At 40.9% G+C, this 20315-nt stretch overlaps 1 protein-coding gene across 1 annotated transcript; it reads left to right on the top strand.

Annotated features, from left to right (window-relative positions):
• Positions 1–376: 376 nt before the first annotated feature.
• On the top strand, positions 377–18570 carry LOC105465646 (TNF superfamily member 10). Its single transcript, XM_011714201.2, has 5 exons — positions 377–615; positions 8607–8744; positions 11952–11994; positions 14687–14791; positions 17331–18570. The coding sequence occupies exons 1-5, from the start codon at positions 490–492 to the stop codon at positions 17756–17758; spliced, it is 840 nt and encodes a 279-aa protein (XP_011712503.1). The 5' UTR covers positions 377–489; the 3' UTR covers positions 17759–18570.
• The last annotated feature ends 1745 nt before the right edge of the window (positions 18571–20315 follow it).

Here is a 20315-nt window from a genome sequence, read left to right as displayed (position 1 = left end):
ATATGGAAGTTTCAGGTCATAAAAATTATCTTATAATTTAGAAGATAGGCCTTGTACCTATGACAGCCAGGCCATGAGGCTTAGAGCTCTGTGGTAGAATGAGGATATGTTAGGGAAAAACAAAGAAAATCCCTCCCCTCTTCGGCTGAGGACATTATAAAAAGGAGAGCAAGAAAGAGAAGAGACAAATGGGCTTGAGGTGAGTGCAGAGAAGGGGTGCGTGGAGCCCGAGGGCAAGGAGAGGAGCTTCTTTCAATTTCCCTCCTTTCCAGCAACTACTTTGAGACAAGAGTTGTCACTGGGCGGTAGGAAAGGGGAGGGACGGATGCAGGTTCAATAGACGTGGGTGGGGCCAAGGCCATAGAACCCAGAAAAACAACTCACCCGCATTCGTTTCCTCACTGACTATAAAAGAATAGAGAAGGAAGGGCTTCAGTGACCGGCTGCCTGGCTGACTTACAGCAGTCAGACTCTGACAGGATCGTGGCTATGATGGAGGCCCAGGGGGGACCCAGCCCGGGGCAGACCTGCGTGCTGATCCTGATCTTCACAGTGCTCCTGCAGTCCCTCTGTGCAGCTGTAACTTACGTGTACTTCACCAACGAGCTGAAGCAGGTCAGTGCAGGGCAGTGCACTCGGTCGCAGGGGCGCTTAGCCACTGTCTGGTTACCTGCTCCTCCTTTGCATGTCAGCTTGCTCCTCTCTGAAGACTTCACTGCTTCCTGTCTCAGTGGGTCCACTCTAACTGCTAAATTGCATAATCACTGAAGTCCTCGCAAAAGTGTAAGTTCAAGAAATTGTGTAAACTAAGTGCAGTGACAGAACTGGCTCCACTAGTTACTAGCAGATGTGGGCAACGAAACTCCTGAGGGATTTTTGGTTTTTAAAAGTATGCGTATTTTATAATATTAGCCATTGCGACTGTTCATGAAAGCTTTCTGCTAAATGCTTTATAGTTCTTTTGTTTTTCTTTTCCAAACTTTTATTGGTTCACATTCAATTGAAAAAGATAACGTTTACAGGTTCTTTGGTGCCCATATTCAGCATACAAAATTGTAAAAGACTATTCACAAATAAAACACATTAGCTCAAAATGGAAAAAAATAACAATGACAACAATAAAACAACCTAAGGTAGCGCACACTGTGACAGCTCTGCTTATGGGGACATGAGAATGACTGCGAAAATAAATAGAATGTCCTTTTGTAAAAGCAGCAATGGCATGTCTTGTAAACTTCCTTTTTTATGTTACAGCAAGGTTTGGAATAAAATCCACAGGGACTGGAGCTTACACGGCAGCCATGAATAAATAAAAGAGTCTGTTTCCTCAATTACCGTTGGTCCAGTTTTCCTTTTGAGTCCAAAGTGCAGCAGGTTTTAAAAGGTGCTCAGTTAGAGATTCTAACCAATTAAGTGGTGAATGATAAAATTTCTTTCCTGCTTTCAAACACAAATGGGTAAATCTGTCCCACAGCAGTAGCAACAGCCTTTAAACAGGGCCTTATTACTGTGATACTTCCTGTCGGAAAAAACTGTAAGGTAGCTCTTAGAGTCTTTATCCAATAGCACACAGCAGGATGAAGCTCAGGTTCGTAACTCACATGAGGTCTATTGTTCTTTGTGAATTCTGGCAAACAGATTTCTTTATTTTTTAGTTTTTTTATTTTACTTTAAGTTCTGGGATACATGTGCAGAACGTGCAGGTTCGTTACATAGGTATACATGTGCCACGGTGGTTTGCTGCACCCATCAACCCATCACCTAGGTTGTAAGCCCCACATTCATTAGGTATTTGTCCTAATGCTCTCCCTCCCCTTGCCACCCACCCCCTGGCAAGCCCCAGTGTGTGATATTCCCCTCCCTGTGTCCATGTGTTCTCATTGTTCATTATAAGTGAGAACATGCAGTGTTTGGTTTTCTGTTCCTGTGTTAATTTGCTGAGAATGATAGTTTCCAGCTTCATCCGTGTCTCTGCAAAGGACATGATCTCATTCTTTTTTATGGCTGCATAGTATTCCATACTATGTAGCATATGTATATGTGTATATGTGGTATATGTATATGTAGTATGTGTATATGTGCCACATATTCTTTATCCAGTCTGTCACTGATGAGCATTTGGGTTGATTCCAAGTCTTTGCTATTGTAAATGGTGCTGCAATAAAGATGTGTGCATGTGTCTCTATAGCAGAATGATTTATAACCCTTTGGGTGTATACCCTGAAATGGGATTGCTGGGTTGAATGGTATTTCTGGTTCTAGATCCTTGAGGAATTGCCATACTGTCTTCCACAATGGTTGAACTGATTTATTCTCCCACCAACGGTGTAAAAGCATTCCTGTTTCTCCACATCCTTCCAGCATCTGTTGTTTCCTGACTTTTTAATAACCACCATTCTAACTGGAGTGAGATGGGATCTCATTGTGGTTTTGATTTGCATTTCTCGAATGACCAGTGATGATGAGCTTTTTTTCATGTGTTTGTTGGCTGCATAAATGTCTTCTTTTGAGAAGTATCTGTTCCTATCTTTTGCCCACTTTTTGATGTGGTTGTTTGTTTTTTGTTTTTTCTTGTCAATTTGTTTTACAAGAAACAAATTCCTTGTGTATTCTGCATATTAGACCTTTGTCAGATGGGCAGATTGTAAAAATTTTCTCCGATTCCGTAAGTTGCCTCTGTTCACTCTGATGGTAGTTTCTTCTGCTATGCAGAAGCTCTTTAGTTTAGTTAGATCCCATTTGTCAATTTTGACTTCTGTGCAATTCCTTTTGGTGTTTTAGTCATGAAGTTTTTGCCCATGCCTGTGTCTTGAATGGTATTGCCTAGGTTTTCTTCTGGGGTTTTTATGGTTTTAGGTTTGACGTTTAAGTCTTTAATCCATCTTGAGTTAATTATTGTAGAAGCTGTAAGGAAGGGGCTCAGTTTCTGTTTTCTGCATATGGCTAGCCAGTTTTCCCAGCACCATTTATTAAATAGGGAATCCTTTCCCCATTGCTTGTTTTTGTCAGGTTTGTCAAAGATCAGGTGGTTGTAGATGTGTGGTGTTATTTCTGAGGCCTCTGTTCTGTTCCATTGGTCTATATATCTGTTTTGGTACCAGTAGCATGCTGTTTTGGTTACTGTAACCATCTTCCCTGCTTTGTTGTTCCGAGTTGGAGTTACAGTTCTTGACTGATGAATTCTTGAGGGTTGAGGTAGCTGTATCAGAGTTGTGTCTGCTTCTGTTCACCGGTATAACTCTGGGTCTAGCATGTGGTTCCCAAGTAACCACTAATACTAATACTTGTGGTTCACTAAATACTTATTGATCGAATGAACAGCCTTTGCCAATGCGGTAGGCACCATGAATATGCAGGCAACAAAGGCAGAGTCAGGCTCAACCCAAAGCCAGGCTCTAAATCACTGAACACTCCCGTTTTGTATTCCAGATGTAGCTAGTCCTGGTGAACTTTCACACCTTTGAAATGTTTTGCTTTTAGGTATGAGGCATTCCTGTGTTGACAATAAGTGAGAATACAAAGGACTGGCATTCTGCCTATTCCTGGGGCACAGGCATGTCATGGGTAAAATCCATAATAAAGAAGTTATCAAATAGACACAGCTGTTCACGATAAAACAATTGAAAAGCAAACTGCCAGTCTCTGCCTATGGATGGTCCATGTACAAATTGAGGTATCTTTGATAGAAAAAAACAAACAAACACTTAGTGCCACTTTAGTTTATGATTTTCTCGATGAAAATCCCTGGAACTATGACTCCAAAATTGCTGAAAATAAACCAACTCAGTTTTGGACTTCTAATATATATTTTAACTCATTGTATATTAAATAGTAGAGAATTATGAGCTACAAGGAACTTCAGATCCTCCCCCGACCACCACAACCACATTTTTACAGATGAGGAGACAAGAAATAATGTACTCATGTTCAGACAAGGCTTTGGAGGCAGTGCTGGGGTGACTAGCACCCAGGTCTGTAGGCTCTTCCCTCCATAGTGGGATGTCCACAGGGTTAACCTATGTACACCTTGTAATGTACAGTGCTTGCACAGTCCATCCTGTAGCACCAACTCTGCCAGCTGACTAGGAAATGAAAGACTAAGGATCTCAGAAAAGTATAAATTGTGCAAAAGACATAGAGTGATAACTATTTGCTAGGGAAATACAGTTTGCATATCCTGTGGAGTGTAAGTTTGGTTATCTCAATCAGTCAGAAATTTTTCTTTTGGAAATGGATGAGGCAGACTCTTGTTTTATTTGCAAGTAATTATGAAAATTATGGCTACCATTAGATGACCAGTAAAGTCAGGTTTATTGTAGGCACATTTAGAAAAGAGTTTCTTTTGTAACAAAAAAAAAAAATCATGAAACTATAGTCATACCTTTAGCTTTAAGTCTACACGAGAGACTGGCACCAATTTGGAGCCAGAATTTCCTAACCTTTCTTAACTTTACAGCATAAACAGAGTAAAGCTGTTACTCCATACCCAAGTAGCTCCATCAATTTGCTCACATTGCAAGTTGGGACTAATTTTAAGATTGAATCAACCAGTTATTTACTCAACTGACTCATGCAATTGTCTGTATGTATAATCAAATTTCTTTTTCAATTCTACTATAAAAATGGAAATTTCATATAAGGCTTAAGATCTTCCCACTTGCACACATTTTTCCTAATTGCATTTTGACATATGAATACATATACATTAGGCATGCAGAAGAATTCATTGAGAGTGCAAGAAAGCTAGGAGAATTACAGATATTGAGCAATTACTGTGTACCAGGAACTTTGAAAAGTATTGCCTGATTTCAATTCTCATAACAATTCTATAACGTAAGTATAATTACCCCATATTATAGATGAACAAACTAAGGCTGAGGTGAAGTTAAGAGATTTGTTCAAGATTACAAAACTAGTAAAAGGTAAAGCCTGATTTTGAACCCAGGCATGAAGGAGGTACTCAATAAATTGAAGCACCTACTTTTTTTTTCAATATACTTTTCTCAATACATTACAATGCTATTTTTATAGTAGCATTGTAATTCCTGCTGAAAAGTCTCCTGAAGGTGTCACTTTCTTCATCAGAAATTTTCCAAAGGGAAAATATATTTGAATCTTCTGTGTAGACTTTGGAAAAGTATATTCAACGTAAGTATTAATTTCTTAAAATTGAATACAGGCTCCACTTTGGCTGGTGAAATTTTGCAGAAGATACAGTCTGCAAGGATTATAGGGTGTAAGGGTTAAGGAAGGCTTCATAACATTGGATTGGATCTTCACAAATAAGCTGTAGACCAGCAAACATGAACAACAAATATGGGCTGAGCCCCCAAAGTCTGTGCCCCTCTGAGAAAGTTTTATGATAAGGGAATGGCCTATCACTGTGGCATCATAGATGGGGAGGAAAAAGGAGAAGGGATTCCTCTCCACAGATCTCCGGAAATGATCCTTTATGCTATTTGCAGTTTGCAGAAAATGATTGCCAGAGACTAATGTCTAGGCAGTAGAGAGGGTCAGTGCTGCCATCTTGAAGTCTACCTTGCTGAGTCTACCCTACTGACCTCAAGCCCCATCAAGGACTGGTTGACCCTGGCCTAGACAACTACCATGTTTGTAACAGCACCAAGAGCAGTCACCATGGAAATCCACTTTTCAGAACCAAGGGCTTCTGGAGCTGAAGAACAGGCACCCAGTGCAAGAGCTTTCTTTTCAGGGGCACGCAAATGAAAATAACCCCCACACGCTACCTTCCGTCCCCAGTGCCCAGGTATGGTTAGTTAGAGCATATAGCCTCAGCCTGTGATATGCTGCAGGAAACTCATACTTTGAAGTGGAAAGGATGGGAGGAGGCGAGGGGAGACATATCGTCTTAATTATCATTCTTGGAATAACCACAGCACCCCACGTCAACTCACCATGTGTCTAGTCACCAGCATTGGCCAGGTTCTATAGAAGAAACTACCGAAATTCATGATGCAGGAAACATGTGAGGGTGGAGAGGGTGATTGAGGCTTCCTCTCTGGATTTCTATTGTTCAGAAAACAGTATTTATGCATAAAAAGGTCTAGAAAGAGAAACACCAAAAGGACAATGTGATCTCTAGATGTTATGATTATGGGTGCTTTTTTTCCTTTTTATTTTTCTATATTTTACAAATTTTCTACAGGGAATGTCATAAAAATATCCATGCTATCCATATGTAATTTTCAAACGGATTTAAAGAACAAAACATTTTTATATAGTCTTATAAGAAAACAACCATACTCAAAATTATGCACACACATAGTATGATCTCACCTCCGTAAACAAGAGAGATCATCCAAAGGTTAACTAGGAGGTGGGAATATAGATGCCATTAGTGGTTGTTTCAGTTTTTTGTTTGTTTGTTTTTGTGATTTACTTATTTAGTTTTTGGAGGGTTTTTTTTTCTTTTAGAAAAGCGTTCTTTACTTTTCCATGCTTCCCAGCTTGCCTGTGTATCTGGAATGTATCCAGGCTTTATAAACTCCTGGGCAATAATGTAGCTACATTAGCTTGTCAACCTCCCATCCACTTATACCCAGGACCTTACTCAATTTTCCAGGTTCCCCCCACCTCCTCCTGAAAGTATTTCTAGAAAATACCAGAAGGGATCACAGGCTGTAGCCAGCAATTTGTACTAAACTGGGCTAGTCCTGTGGCTCAAGCTCCACTACCACCATCCATGTCAAATTCCACCTCAGTTGACAAGTTGTTGCCTGCTGCCATTACTGCCTGATCACAGGCAGCTGTCAACTCTGCACCTTGCCTCTCATGGCTGGAGCCTCCCATCTTCAGCCATTTCCTGCTGAGAGAGCTTACAGCTGATGTGAAGTAAAAAGGCATACTTCTCCCTCCTTTCTGTGTCAGGCACACCTTTTTGCCCCAACAAGTTAGAGAGACTTGTGAGCCTGCTTGTTCAGTGTAATCGAACCGAAGCTTGGCGGGAGTCCACTCATATGGGGTGAACTGGGACAGTGTCCAGGGAAAGTTCGCTCTTCCTGGAACTACCCTCGGGCCTCGTAGCTGATCCCAGTTTCTCGTCTCTTCCGTCATGATCCTTTCCCACAGTTTGCTAGACACGCTTTCGTATTTCTGAATCATATGTGACTGAGTGCCTTCCTTGGAAAGGTTTTGCATCTCCCAAGTCAATTGGAGTTGCAACTAGATGTCTACAGGTGGGGCAGGCAGGGGCAAGGAAATGTACCTAAGTCCACGGCCAGTCATATCTCAACTCGGGCAGCCCCAGCTTCACCTCCAACTACATATACTACGGGAATGTTTTTCTCTTGTTGTTTAAAAGAGGAAGAAAGAAAATAAACATTTGTTTAAAAGTAAATGAATGATCTATGACAGGGTGTGTGGAAGAAATTTATTAACTCAAGTTTGCACTTTTGCATTTGAGGGACCTTGGCCAGATGTCCAAGGGTTACATGGCTGAGTACAGAACTGTGTGATTTTGGCTAGGACCGCTCATGAACAGTTCAGATATTCTGATTTAAAATGAGATCGTCTTTCTATAGAAAGGAGTGAATCATCATTCAATTTGATCCTCCCTTCAAGCTTTGCAGTACCTTAGTTCAAATAACAGATTAAAATTGCCATTTTCTCATTTATTTCCCCAGGTAGAGTCAATTCAGCAGATTTTTTCAGGGAAATAACGTCTCTTCCATCCCACTTGTTAAAACAAAACAAAACAGAAGAGAAAATCCTTCTGGCTTTGTTTGGACCTTCTGTTTCCTGTATTCCTTGATTAAACAATGATCAGCCTGAAGAGTTCTGGGTGGTTTGGGGTGTGTGTGTTTGTGTGTGCTTATAACATCAAGCAAGGATTTGTTGATGAGAGTGAGGAGTTTGTTGACAATGATCTGGCTGTTGCCATTGTTTACTTTCAATCAGAAACAGGGAGAAAACCTTCAAAGAGTGTTTAAAGTCTCTGCCAATAAATCCCTAGTTAGTGTAAACACTTAATGAAACAGCGTTCAGATTTCTAGCAGCAACATGGTCCAGAGTCTGCCATCCAGAGGAGTAGAAATCAGATCAGTAACTAGAATCTACTTAGCTAGCCACAGCTCAGATCAAGAAACAGAACATGACCCCCTCCCAAATGATTTGGCTGTTTTTTATTTAGGATCCTAAAATTCAAACTGACTCCACTACCAACCTTGTATCTAGGTAGGTTTCCAGCATCAAAATGGGATACATACCGTGGCAGAGCTGGAAGAGACCTCAGAATCACCATAGTGAACCGGCTCGAAACTAATGAGCAGACACAGGAGAATGGAAGCAACTTGTTAAGAAAAGCACAGCTGTTTAGTAAGGGAGGCAGGGAAGGACACTGTGACTCCAGATGCCTGACCCACACCTGCATCCTTTGCACTATATCCAGCTGCTTACTTTTATTCTCTTTCTCTCTTTTTTTTTTAAGGACAAAGGAGAGCATGCTTACTTTTATTTCAAACAGGAACTTACTCAATGTGCCAAAACTTCTCTAAGTCTGCTATCAGTTTCTGTTGTCTTAACTTCCAAATGAACAAAAATAAAAAGCACTTATGCAAAATATTGTGTTATATTCCATCGCAACCCAGATGCAGGACAAGTACTCCAAAAGTGGCATTGCTTGTTTCTTGAAAGAAGATGACAGTTCTTGGGATCCCAATGACGAAGAGAGTATGAAGAGCCCCTGCTGGCAAGTCAAGTGGCAACTCCGTCAACTCGTTAGAAAGGTATATAATCTCACCAGGTGACCTCACCAGTAGGCAGATAAGGCCAGAAGAATTCCTTAAAGTGAAGGAATCTTTAAGATAATCAAGCCTAGACTCTGCATTTTACAAATAAGAAAACTTAGGCCCAGAGTATTTAAGTAATTTTCCCCAAATTCACAGAACTAGGAAAATGGGGGATAGCACCAAAAGGCAGGGCCTGGCCGACTCCTGATCTAGAGTTCATTCCTCTGCCCCAGACAGACTCCACATCTAGTCTAATCTTTTGATCTCACATTATGGAAACTGAGGCACACCCAGGGTAATGAAGAGAAGGTCACAAAGTCATAAAGAATGTGTGAGATTTTTTTTCATTCAAAAGATAAAGGAGATCAAATAATGATGTTTTATATTCTTCCCACATTGCCGACGTCTGGAATTAAATATTTATTTTTGTATGCACATAGAGATGAAGAAAGAGGAAAGTAAAAGGGAAGAAAGAGGAAAGGAAGGGAAGGGAAGAAAGAGATACTCTGAGAATTTGAAGGTGGTTTTTTCTTAATTTACAGCCAATAAATAACAAATTACAAAAAGTATCTGTTTATGGAAGTTGCTTAAACAGGACTTCCAGCAGAGACATGTTAGTTAACGGCTTATTTTACTAAATGTGGCAGAGTGACAGATCAAATCAAGTTTCTTCTCTTAGGCTCTTCTTTCTTTGTAAAATGGCATTTAATAATATTTGCGGCCAGGTGTAGTGGCTCATGCCTATAATCCCAACACTTTGGAAGGCTGAGGCAGGCAGATCACCTGAGGTCAGGAGTTGAAGACCAGCCTAGCCAACATGGTGAAATCCCATCTCTACTAAAAATACAAAAATTAGCAAAGTGTGGTGGTGTGTGCCTGTACTCCCAGCTACTTGGGAGGCTGAGACAGGAGAATTGCTTGAACCCAAGAGGCAGAGGTTGCAGTGGGCTGAGATTGTGCCACTGCACTCCAGCCTGGGCAACAGAACATGACTCTACCTCAAAAACCAAAATAAATAAATAAATAAATAAATAAATAAATAAATAAATAAATAATTGCTTCTGCCTATGTAAAAATATGAGATGAGAACATGACTATAAAAATACTCTGTAAACTATGAAGTACCACATACACCACCATTGTTTAAAGACATTAACTGGGGGAATTCCCAGGGTACGAGGAGAATGTGTTTTACACATGTTTGTAAGTCCATTGTTTGGTGCTCTGCATCTGTTTCTCCATATAAATACTGTTATATTGGTGGTTAGGGATCAAGTTTATAATCCTGAGCTGTTTTCACAATAGAGCCCTGACATACGTAAGATGCTATTTCTATGGGAAATGAAACTAGATTTCCTCCTAGGAGTCCTAGAAACATAGCTGCTCTGTGGCTTCCCTGGCAGCGTGGCCCCGGGCAGGGGGACCCACTCCACACAAGCTATACGGAAGCAGCTGTGATTCCACCACTGCAAATGACAGCGAGTGCTCAGGGGGCAGGGACCAGGAGACTAGGAAAAGCCTGGGCTGGAGAAGGGTCCTGAGGAAGCTGAGAAATGAAACTCCCAAGTTCCTGGGATAGGGGCTTGGGGAGGATGGAAGTGCAATTGTCCAGCAGGGGAGAGCGACTCAGAACTACGGTAGAATCTGGAGACGGAGGAGAGGGCTGGGTGCTGTGGACAGGGAGTGGGGAGATAAGAGAAATAGTGAGGACATTTCTTTTTCCTGCTATTCCTGCCATTCTCCCTCCCATTCTCACATCCTGCTACCAACTAGAATAGCGAGAAGCTGGGAGAATAGGTGAGAATGTGGGAAAAATAATTCTCTTTTTTTTCAGGCACATTAGTCGAACGGACTTATTCCAGTAAATATCCTATGCCCATTATCTCATTTAATCATCACGACAGCTCTGAATAATAAGTCATTATTATCCTCTTAAATATATTTTTAAAATAGATTAATAAATTGAAGTTTAGATCAGTGAAATAGCTTGAGCAGTCTCACAGAGCCAGTAACTGAAACATTTGAATGCAGGGCATCTGGCCATGCTTCTAGTCACTCTTTTTATTTTGCCTCCCACATTGTAGGAAAGTCCCTTTTCTTTCTCCTGCTGCTTCCCCTTCTTTCCTTCCTTTCTGTTGCAGAATAAGAGAAAGAGAGAATAAGAGTGGGAAAGAGAGGCACACAGAGAGAAATGAGAGAGAGAGAGATAAGAGAGAATGCCGTGGTTTTCTCTCACTTCCCCTTCCTGTATGTCAGTGCCCAGAGAACTGATTACAGTCAGTCCATCACCACCAACCCTGCCCCCATTAGCTGGTATCAGGGCTTGAGGTGGAGGGAGAAGCAGAGAGCTTCTGCTTTGGGGTGGAAGTACAGAGAACGCAAGTTTCTGACAGTTGCAACATTAACTAGAGTGATTGGGAAAGAGGGCAGTGATGGGAGAAGGTGGCAGGAGGAACAGAGCTGAATTCAGAATCCGTGGATGAGCCAAGTCAGGATCTTCCCAGTTAATAGAAAGGTTTGCTTTTCACTCTTTCTTATTGGTTTTCCCCATTGGTTAGTACAAAGGGAGGGGGAGTTACTAGATATTTAGCAAATATATGGGAAGGTGGTAAAATATCTTTATGTTGAGAATGGCTCAGCCACATTCTCAGAAGTGAAAGAATGACATGGTGTTGTCAGGTTATACCTTGATAGGCTATGTATGTCTGTGGGCATCCTGAGAGAGGGGAAGTGTGCCCTACGTCTTGAGGCTTGGGTCTGTCCAATAATTTTAAGCCTCTGGGCTCTGTTACCCAGTGCACTTATACACACACACACGAAGGTGCACATACACCCCACACACAGAAAGTGACATGACATGGCTGCCACACCTATCAGCCACATTTGGCTGAATTCACATGGCAGATGGCTTCTTCCTCCTGCACTGCTCCAGGTGTGACCTTTCCAAGACTTCATCCAGCAACAGAAGTTTCCCAGGTAGAGGACCATCCCTTGATTACTGTGTGGGGACAGCTATTTCAATTAAATTCATCCCAGCTCCCACACCACCCCTTACAGACCCTATGCTTGACCAACTTAAAGCTTCCTAGATTGATAATGCATGTAGAAATTTCCTTTAGATATCAGCAAGAAGATCCATAAGCATTCTATTGTCAGTTTAAATTTTTAGGGAAATTAATAAGCTTTATTTAATAATATTTGCAGATGATTTTGAGAACCTCTGAGGAAACCATTTCTACAGTTCAAGGTACTATCTTTTTTGTTGTTATTTTAATTTTTTACTGTCATCTTCATGACAGGTGGTGAATAGTTCTCCATTCTCCTCTCTGTTCTCATCCACTCATCCATCCTCTGATCTGCTGCTCTGTATCTCAAGCCACTTGTTGATTCTATTTCCCTCTTTACACTGGCAGCTAGGAAACTCAGAATCAAATCTGTGGCCCACCTATGGTCAGAACTTTATTTCAGCTTAATTTTATTCTGCCCCATGAATTTTCCTTTCTCCTTAATTTCTTCACTTATTTGTTTCTACCTTCTAATGTGTTACAAACAAGCCATCTTAAATCATTTCTGGGAAACTGAGAGAAATAAATGAAATCCCTTAAAGTTACCCTTCTTTGTTTCAGGCCACCACTGGGTTCCAGGTCTTTCTTTACGAAAGCCTCCTCCTCCATCCTCCCTTTCCCAACAATCTTTCTACCCATCCACAATCCTCATCCTGTGGTCTTCATGCCACACCACCCTCTTGTTCATGGTCAGCAGCCTTCTCTTGACCCACCTCTCTGTTCAGTACTATTGCCCAGGCTGGCTTCTTTAGCCTTCCATCTGACACTCCCTCATCCTTCACAGCTCATGTAATTGTCACCTCTTCAGAGAGGGCTTCTGTGGACACCTTTCTAAGTAAATTCCCCGCACTCTGTTATTTTTATCACACATACCTTGTTCATTTCCTTTCAGTTATTTTTTAAATGTTATTCTTTTCCAATGCAATAAACTTCCTCATCACTTGGCACCCCCATTTTCCTTTATTAAATATGTTTTCTTAAATATAAAGGACAGAATCTGGTCCTGGGGTCTAAGCCTTCTTTCTTATCATTTCTCCAAAGATGAAATCAGTAGTCAGAATGTTGAACACTCCACCTGTTCAGATGGTTCATACCAGATTAATGGTCATGTTCATACCAGATTAATGGTCATGTTCATACCAGATTAATGGTCATGTTCATACCAGATTAATGGTCTATAGCAGATAGATGCATGTACTGTTTTCAGTGTTGGAAGAATCAAATTCTTTGTTATTCATCTCAGTAAGGTGAAACACTACTCTGTATACCAAGATATATCCATGGTACCTCGATACACATATTTGCAAGTTTCTTTTCTGGGAGGAGTTTAATATAACCAGTAGGAAATTTCCTCTTTTAAAATTTTGCTTTCAAATCTAGGCTTTCCTACCCATGTGCTTGAAATGACCTTAACAAATCTGTTGCCCAGGCTGGAGCGCAGTGGTGCGATCATGGCTCACTGCAGCCTCAACTTCCTGGCCTCAAGCAATCCTCCCACCTCAGCTTCCCAAATAGCAGGGCTATAGGCACAGGCCAACACACCTGGCTGATTTTTCTATTTTTTATAGAGACAATGTTTCACTCTGTCGCCCAGGCTAATCTCAAACTCTTAGGCTAAGCGATCCACCCATTTTGGCCTTCAAATTATCACTTTCTAATTCATATTTTCTGTAGAAGCCTGTAAGTCCCTTGAGGACATGGTCAGTGAAGTCAGTGATTAATATTTGTGGCCCTTTAGGGTGTAGTGGCTTACCCTAGCACTGTCTGTTTGATGAAAGAATATAATTTATCTTACAACCAATGTAAGCACTCTTGGGAAGTATGAACTGATTTTTTAGAGAAAGTCATTTGTTACATTTCTTTTCCGTTTTTTTTTAAATTTTTTTTTTAATTTTTATTTTTTGATGGAGTCTTGCTCTGTCGCCCAGGCTGGAGTGCAGTGGTGCAATCTCTGCTCACTGCAAGCTCCACCTCCTGGGTTCACACCATTCTTCTGCCTCAGCCTCCTGAGTAGCTGGGACTATAGGCTCCCGCCACCACGCCTGGCTATTTTTTTTGTATTTTCAGTAGAGACTGGGTTGCACCATGTTAGCCAGGATGGTCTCGATCTCCTGACATGACCCGCCCACCTCAGCCTCCCAAAGTGCTGGGATTACAGGCATGAGCCACCGTGCCCAGCCTACATTTCTGTTTCTTTAAGGCTACTCCAAAATACTTTGGATGGTGATCAATAAATGTTGTTTATTGTGATCTAGTGAATTCGCAACTTATATGCTTGTATACTCAATATCATAACCAGAATGTCAATTCCTGTTCTTTCTTTTTGGAGTGGAAGGGTGGTTGCAGGATGACTGTTGGATACCAGTTTGCCGCATAAGGGCAATTGTTATAATTGCTACTGCTTTAGAATCTACAGTAGTTAGCATAGAGAAAGGAAAATTGAGATGACAAAAATTGGTACCACTTTGTTTATTTCTGTATGTAATTCAAGGTGGAAATTTGCCAATACATGGTTATTTGCATACTTTAACTCAGCAGCATTATTACATGTCTACAGTTATTTCTTTATTTATATTTTTGGAAAAGGGATAGAATCTTCACTTTGTTGTATTCTCTTTGGACCTTACCTGTGAGACACTGATAAATTATAATCCATGTTACTGCTTATTCTTTCCGTGTAAAGTACTTTTCAAGTTGATCATAAGCTGAGGTAGGTTGATCATAATATCAAAATGTTATTTTTATGAAAACTCACGGAATCAACTTTGGAAGCCCAGTATGCTTACAATGACTGATTGGCAACACCTATGAACAGCAATGTATTTGAGAACTAGTTTGGCAAGTGTTGATGATTCTTTATCATTTCTCTTTTAGAAAAGCAACAAAATACTTCTCCCTTAGTGAGAGAAAGAGGTCCTCAGAGAGTAGCAGCTCACATAACTGGGACCAGAGGAAGAAGCAACACATTGTCTTCTCCAAGTAAGAAAAACAACAAATAAGTGACTTAAGGGAAAATAATGGAAGGATTGCACCAAGTAACTTATTTTTTAAATAATTTTACCTGAAATGTTTATATGGCTATCTACAAAATGCTCAGTATTAATCAGATCTCAGACTGACTGTTTTCAGATGCGAGATTACAGACAAATAGCTCAATTACTGCCATGACATAACTGGTCTCAGGAAAATTACAAAGTGGGAGAATTGGGTTTTTGCAGTTGCCAGGATCCCTTTTTTTTTCTTCTTCTTCTTTGGAGTAATTTCCCTTTCTTTCTTTCTTTCTTTCTTTTTTTCTTTCTTTCTTTCTTTCTTTCTTTCTTTCTTTCTTTCTTTCTTTCTTTCTTTCTTTCTTTCTTTCTTTCTTTCTTTCTTCCTTCCTTCCTTCCTTCCTTCCTTCCTTTCTTCCTTCCTTTCTTTCTTTCTCTTTCTTTCTTTCTTTTTCTTTCTTTCTTTCTCTTTCTTTCTTTCTGTCTTCCTTTTTTTCTTTCTTTCTTTTCTTTCTTTCATCTTTCTTTCTTTTTTTTTTTTTTTTTAGACAGAGTTTCGTTCTTGTTGCCCAGGTGGGAGTGCAGTGGCACTATCTCGGCTCACTGCAACCTCCGCCTCCTGGGTTCAAGCGATTCTCCTGCCTTAGCCTCCCAAGTAGCTGGGATTGCAGGCATGCTCCACCACGCCTGGCTAATTTTGTATTTTTAGTAGAGACAGGATTTCTCCATGTTGGTCAGACTGGTCTCGAACTTCCCACCTCAGGTGATCCGCTTGCCTCGGTCTCCCAAAGTGCTGGGATTACAGGTGTGAACCACCGCACCCAGCCTTTCTCTCTTATGATTACTTCTTCCATCTCTTTGCACTTCTCTTCTTTGCTTGCCATCAAATCTCCCTTCTCTTTAAAGGTTCTAAATTATTTACTATCACTATGAATCACTAGGTTCTCCTAGTGGCATTTATATTAAATTAAACCATAGGAGATTGCCAATATTTGACCATATTTTACTTACACAAATGCCAGTTTCATATAGTTTAACCATATATGTTACATTTAATTTATATCTAGGCAGAACACATGTTGATATGGTGCTATGTAATACTGTGCATTTTTGTTGTTGTTGTTGTTTGTTCTTTTTTTTTTTTTTTTTTTTTTTGAGACGGAGTTTCACTTTTGTCGCCCAGGCTGGAGTGCAATGGTGCCATCTCGGCTCACTGCAACCTTTGCCTCCCCGTTTCAAGCGATTCTCCTGCCTCACCTACCCAAGTAGCTGGGATTACAAGCATGCACCACCACACCAGGCTGGTCTCAAACTCGACCTCAGCTGATCTGCCCCCCCTCAGCCTCCCAAAGTGCTGGAATTACAGGCGTGAGCCACCGCACCAGGCCTCTGTCCATGGGTCTTACAGCGTAAATGTCTAGGTTGGAATCGCACCTCCTCTTCACCTAGATGCATGTTTTGAGCAAATTACTTAACCCAGTCAAGCTTCAGTTTCTTCATATGCAAACTTGAGACAAATCTGAACTCACAAAATGATGCAAAATGTCTGATCTATTGTATGTACTCAAGAAATACTCACCTTTATTTTTATCAGAGGCTTTGTCCCATAAATTTGTCTAAAAATATTTCAGACATCACTTAATAGATAAAAAGGTTGTTTGTGGGGGGGTTTGGGTTGGTTGGTTGGTTTAGTTTCTTCTGGGTAGTTGCCTTCTTGACATTTTTGGACTCATGTTTTATAAATGATTGGCATGTTCTGCCTACAAGTGAGGGGATTATTATGATGTTACTGCTTGCTACTCATCAATAAATATAATTGGTTTACGCTCTGGAAAAGCCCAATTTTGCACCAATCATGGAGATAGGCTAAAAGTGTAAAGGAATATCATTTTGGAAGGCTCATTTTTCATTCAAAACCTTTGAGTGTGAAAGATTCAAATATCTCAGAATCTTTAAATCTAGGCTCCTTTGCCAACTTTGTGCCTCTATTATTTTTGACTAGAGAAGCCATCTGCTTGGATGTACCTTTGACTCTGGAGAGCTGAGAAAGATCAAGCAGGGACCCAAAGAGTCCAAAAGGAATGGCAAGAACTTCTGAGATATAGGCCTAAAGAAATAGATACGTTCATTTAGGTTTCCTTCCAGATTGTCCACTTAAGTTCACCAGCACAAGAAGGGAGGAACGGATTCAGGGCAGAAGTTCTGCCCAGGAGTAACCATTGCTATCTAAGTGGGCCATCCCCTGTGCTACCATTCTAAGTGTGACACATGTGGCATAAGCAGCTGATAAGGTATAAAAAGACAAGGGACTCCCAAAAGTTCCCAATGTCACAATGATACAGGAGCCTCCTAATTTCTATGTGACTAGAATTTATAATCCACATAAGATTGAAGGAGGAAGAAGTTTGATATTAGATTGAAATCCCTGGCAATCCCAACAAAAATATAGGCTAGCCACAGCTGCAAAGAAGCTCCTTGCTTTGCTACAAATTCCCTTCTGCTAACTCTCTTTCTCTCTAAATTTCCTACAGACTCCAAGAATGAAAAGGCTCTGGGCCGCAAAATAAACTCCTGGGAATCATCAAGGAGTGGGCATTCATTCCTGAGCAACTTGCACTTTAGGAATGGCGAACTGGTCATCCAAGAAAAGGGGTTTTACTACATCTATTCCCAAACATACTTTCGATTTCAGGAGGAAATAAAAGAAAACACAAAGAACGACAAACAAATGGTCCAATATATTTACAAATACACAAGTTATCCTGACCCTATACTGCTGATGAAAAGCGCTAGAAATAGTTGTTGGTCTAAAGATGCAGAATACGGACTCTATTCCATCTATCAAGGGGGATTATTTGAGCTTAAGAAAGATGACAGAATTTTTGTTTCTGTAACAAATGAGCACTTGATAGACATGGACCATGAAGCCAGCTTTTTCGGGGCCTTTTTGGTTGGCTAACTGACCTGGAAAGAAAAAGCAATAACCTCAAAGTGACTATTCAGTTTTCAGGATGATACACTATGAAGATGTTTCAACAAATCTGACCAAAACAAACAAACAAACAAAAAACAAAAAACCTCTACGCAATCTGAGTAGAGCAGCCACAACCAAAAAAATTCTACCACACACACTGTTCTGAAAGTGACTCACTCATCCCAAGAAAATGAAATTGCCAGATCTTTCAGGACTCTACCTCATATCAGTTTGCTAGCAGAAATCTAGAAGACTCTCAGCTTCCAAACATTAATGCAATGGTTAACATCTTCTGTCTTTATAATCTACTCCTTGCAAAGCTTGTAGAAGAAAAAGCAACAATCCATCTCTCAAGTAGTGTATCGCAGTAGTAGCCTCCAGGTTTCCTTAAGGGACAATGTTCCTAAGTCAAAAGAGAAAAGAGGCACCACTAAAAGATCACGGTTGGACTGATGCAGTGGCTCACGCCTGTAATCCCAACACTTTGAGAACCCAAGGTGGGCAGATCATGAGGTCAAGAGATCAAGACCATAGTGACCAACATGGTGAAACCTCATCTCTACTAAAAGTACAAAAATTAGCTGGGAGTGTTGGTGCATGCCTGTAGTCCCAGTTACCTGGGAGGCTGAGGCAGGAGAATCGTTTGAACCCGGGAGGCGGAGGTTGCAGTGAGGTAAGATCACGCCACCGCACTCCAGCCTGGCGACAGAGCAAGACTTAGTTTCAAAAAATAATAATAATAATAAAAATTGTATATGTATGTGTTATTTTTCAATAAAATTCTATATTACAGTGTGTCATGTTTGTTTTAGTGCTCACATTTATTGTCGTTTTTGTTTTAGTACTCACTTGTTTCATAACATCAAGATTACTAAAAATGGGGGAAAAGACTTCCAATCTTTTTTCATATCTTTTATCTGACACATATTACAAAAGAGAGAAATTGCTCACTTTTAATTTAATATGATCAAATGTATCAGTTCTTTTATTTATGGCTAATACTTTTGTTTTGGGTTGAGTTGTGCTGTGTCCTCAGGAAAGATATGTTGAAGTCCTACTCACCAGTACCTCAGAATAGAACCTTATTTGGACATAGGGCCATTGTGAATGTAACTAGTTAAGATAAGGTCATAGTGGAAAAGGATGGGCCCTTAATACAATATGACTGGTATTCTTTTTTGTTGTTGTTTTTATTTTTATTAATTTTTTTTTAGACGAGTCTCTCTGTCACCCAGGCTGGAGTGCAATGGCACAATCTCATTTCACTGCAAACTCCACCTCCCAGGTTCAAGCGATTTTCCTGCCTCAGCCTCCCAAGTAGCTGGAAATTACAGGTGTGCACCACCATGCCCAGCTAAATTTTGTATTTTTAGTAGAGATGGGGTTTTGCCATGTTGGCCAGGCTGGTCTTGAACTCCTGACCTCAGGTGATCCACCCCGCTTGCGCCTGGTCCACTGGCATTTTTGTAAGAAGTTGGAAATTTGGGTCCGGGAGTGGTGGTTCACGCCTATAAATCCAGCACTTTGGGAGGCTGAGGTGGGTGGATCATGAGGTCAGGAGATCAAGACCATTCTGGCTAACACAGTGAAACCCCGACTCTACTAAAAATACAAAAAATTAGCCTGGCGAGGTGGTGGGTGCCTGTAGTCCCAGCTGCTCGGGAGGCTGAGGCAGGAGAATGGCGTGAATCCGGGAGGCGGAGGTTGCAGTGAGCCGAGATCTCACCAGTGCACTCCAGCCTGGGTGACACAGCGAGACTCTGTCTCAAAAAAAAAAAAAAAGAAAAGAAAAGAAAAGAAAAGAAAGGGGAAATGTGGTTATTTGGTTACAAAGACACACAGGGAGAGCACTGGTGATTACAGACACAGAATGGAGTGGTGCCGCTGGGAGCCAAAGGATGACCAAGGATTGACAGCCGTCATCAGAAGCTCGGAAGAAACAAGGAAGGATTGGTTTTACGCAATCTCAGAGGAAGCACGACCTTGCTGCCACCTTGATATCAGACTTCTGGGCTCCAGAACTATAAGACAGTACATTTCTGTTGTTGAAAGCCACCTGCTTTGTGACATTTTGTTCCAGCAGCTGTAGGAAACTACCTTACCTTTCATGCCTTGTTCAAGAAATCTTTTGCACTATCATGCAGATATCACCATATATTTTTTTCTAAAAAAATTAAAGTTTAGCCTTCATGGTTTGATAATGTCATTCAACTGTAATTTAATTTGTATATGAGGTGAGATAGGAATCTAATTTTTTTTTTTTTTTTTGAGATGGAGTCTTGCTCTGTTGCCCAAGCCAGAGTGCATGGAGCAGTCTCGGCTCACTGCAACCTCCACCTCCCGGGTTTAAGAAATTATCTGCCTCAGCTCCCGAATAGCTGGGATTACAGGTGCATGCCACCACACCTAGCTAATTTTTTTTTTTTGTATTTTTAGTAGAGCCAAGGTTTCACCATCTTGGCCAGGCTGGTCTTGAACTCCTGACCTCATGATCCACCTGCCTCGGCCTCCCAAAGTGCGGAGATTACAGGCATGAGCCACC

Source organism: Macaca nemestrina, chromosome 2 (genome assembly GCF_043159975.1).
Source record: "Macaca nemestrina isolate mMacNem1 chromosome 2, mMacNem.hap1, whole genome shotgun sequence".
NCBI classification, from domain to species: Eukaryota; Metazoa; Chordata; class Mammalia; order Primates; family Cercopithecidae; genus Macaca; species Macaca nemestrina.
The sequence above is the reverse complement of the archived record's forward strand: the minus strand, read 5'-3'. Positions and strand labels throughout refer to the sequence as shown.

Excerpts from the sequence above, each read along its gene's own strand:
- LOC105465646 (XM_011714201.2), top strand. The coding sequence starts at position 490 with ATGATGGAGGCCCAGGGGGGACCCAGCCCGGGGCAGACCTGCGTGCTG. Across the intron at positions 11,995-14,686 it reads AACCATTTCTACAGTTCAAG|AAAAGCAACAAAATACTTCT; the intron begins GTACTATCTTTT and ends TTTCTCTTTTAG. Across the intron at positions 14,792-17,330 it reads CAACACATTGTCTTCTCCAA|ACTCCAAGAATGAAAAGGCT; the intron begins GTAAGAAAAACA and ends AATTTCCTACAG.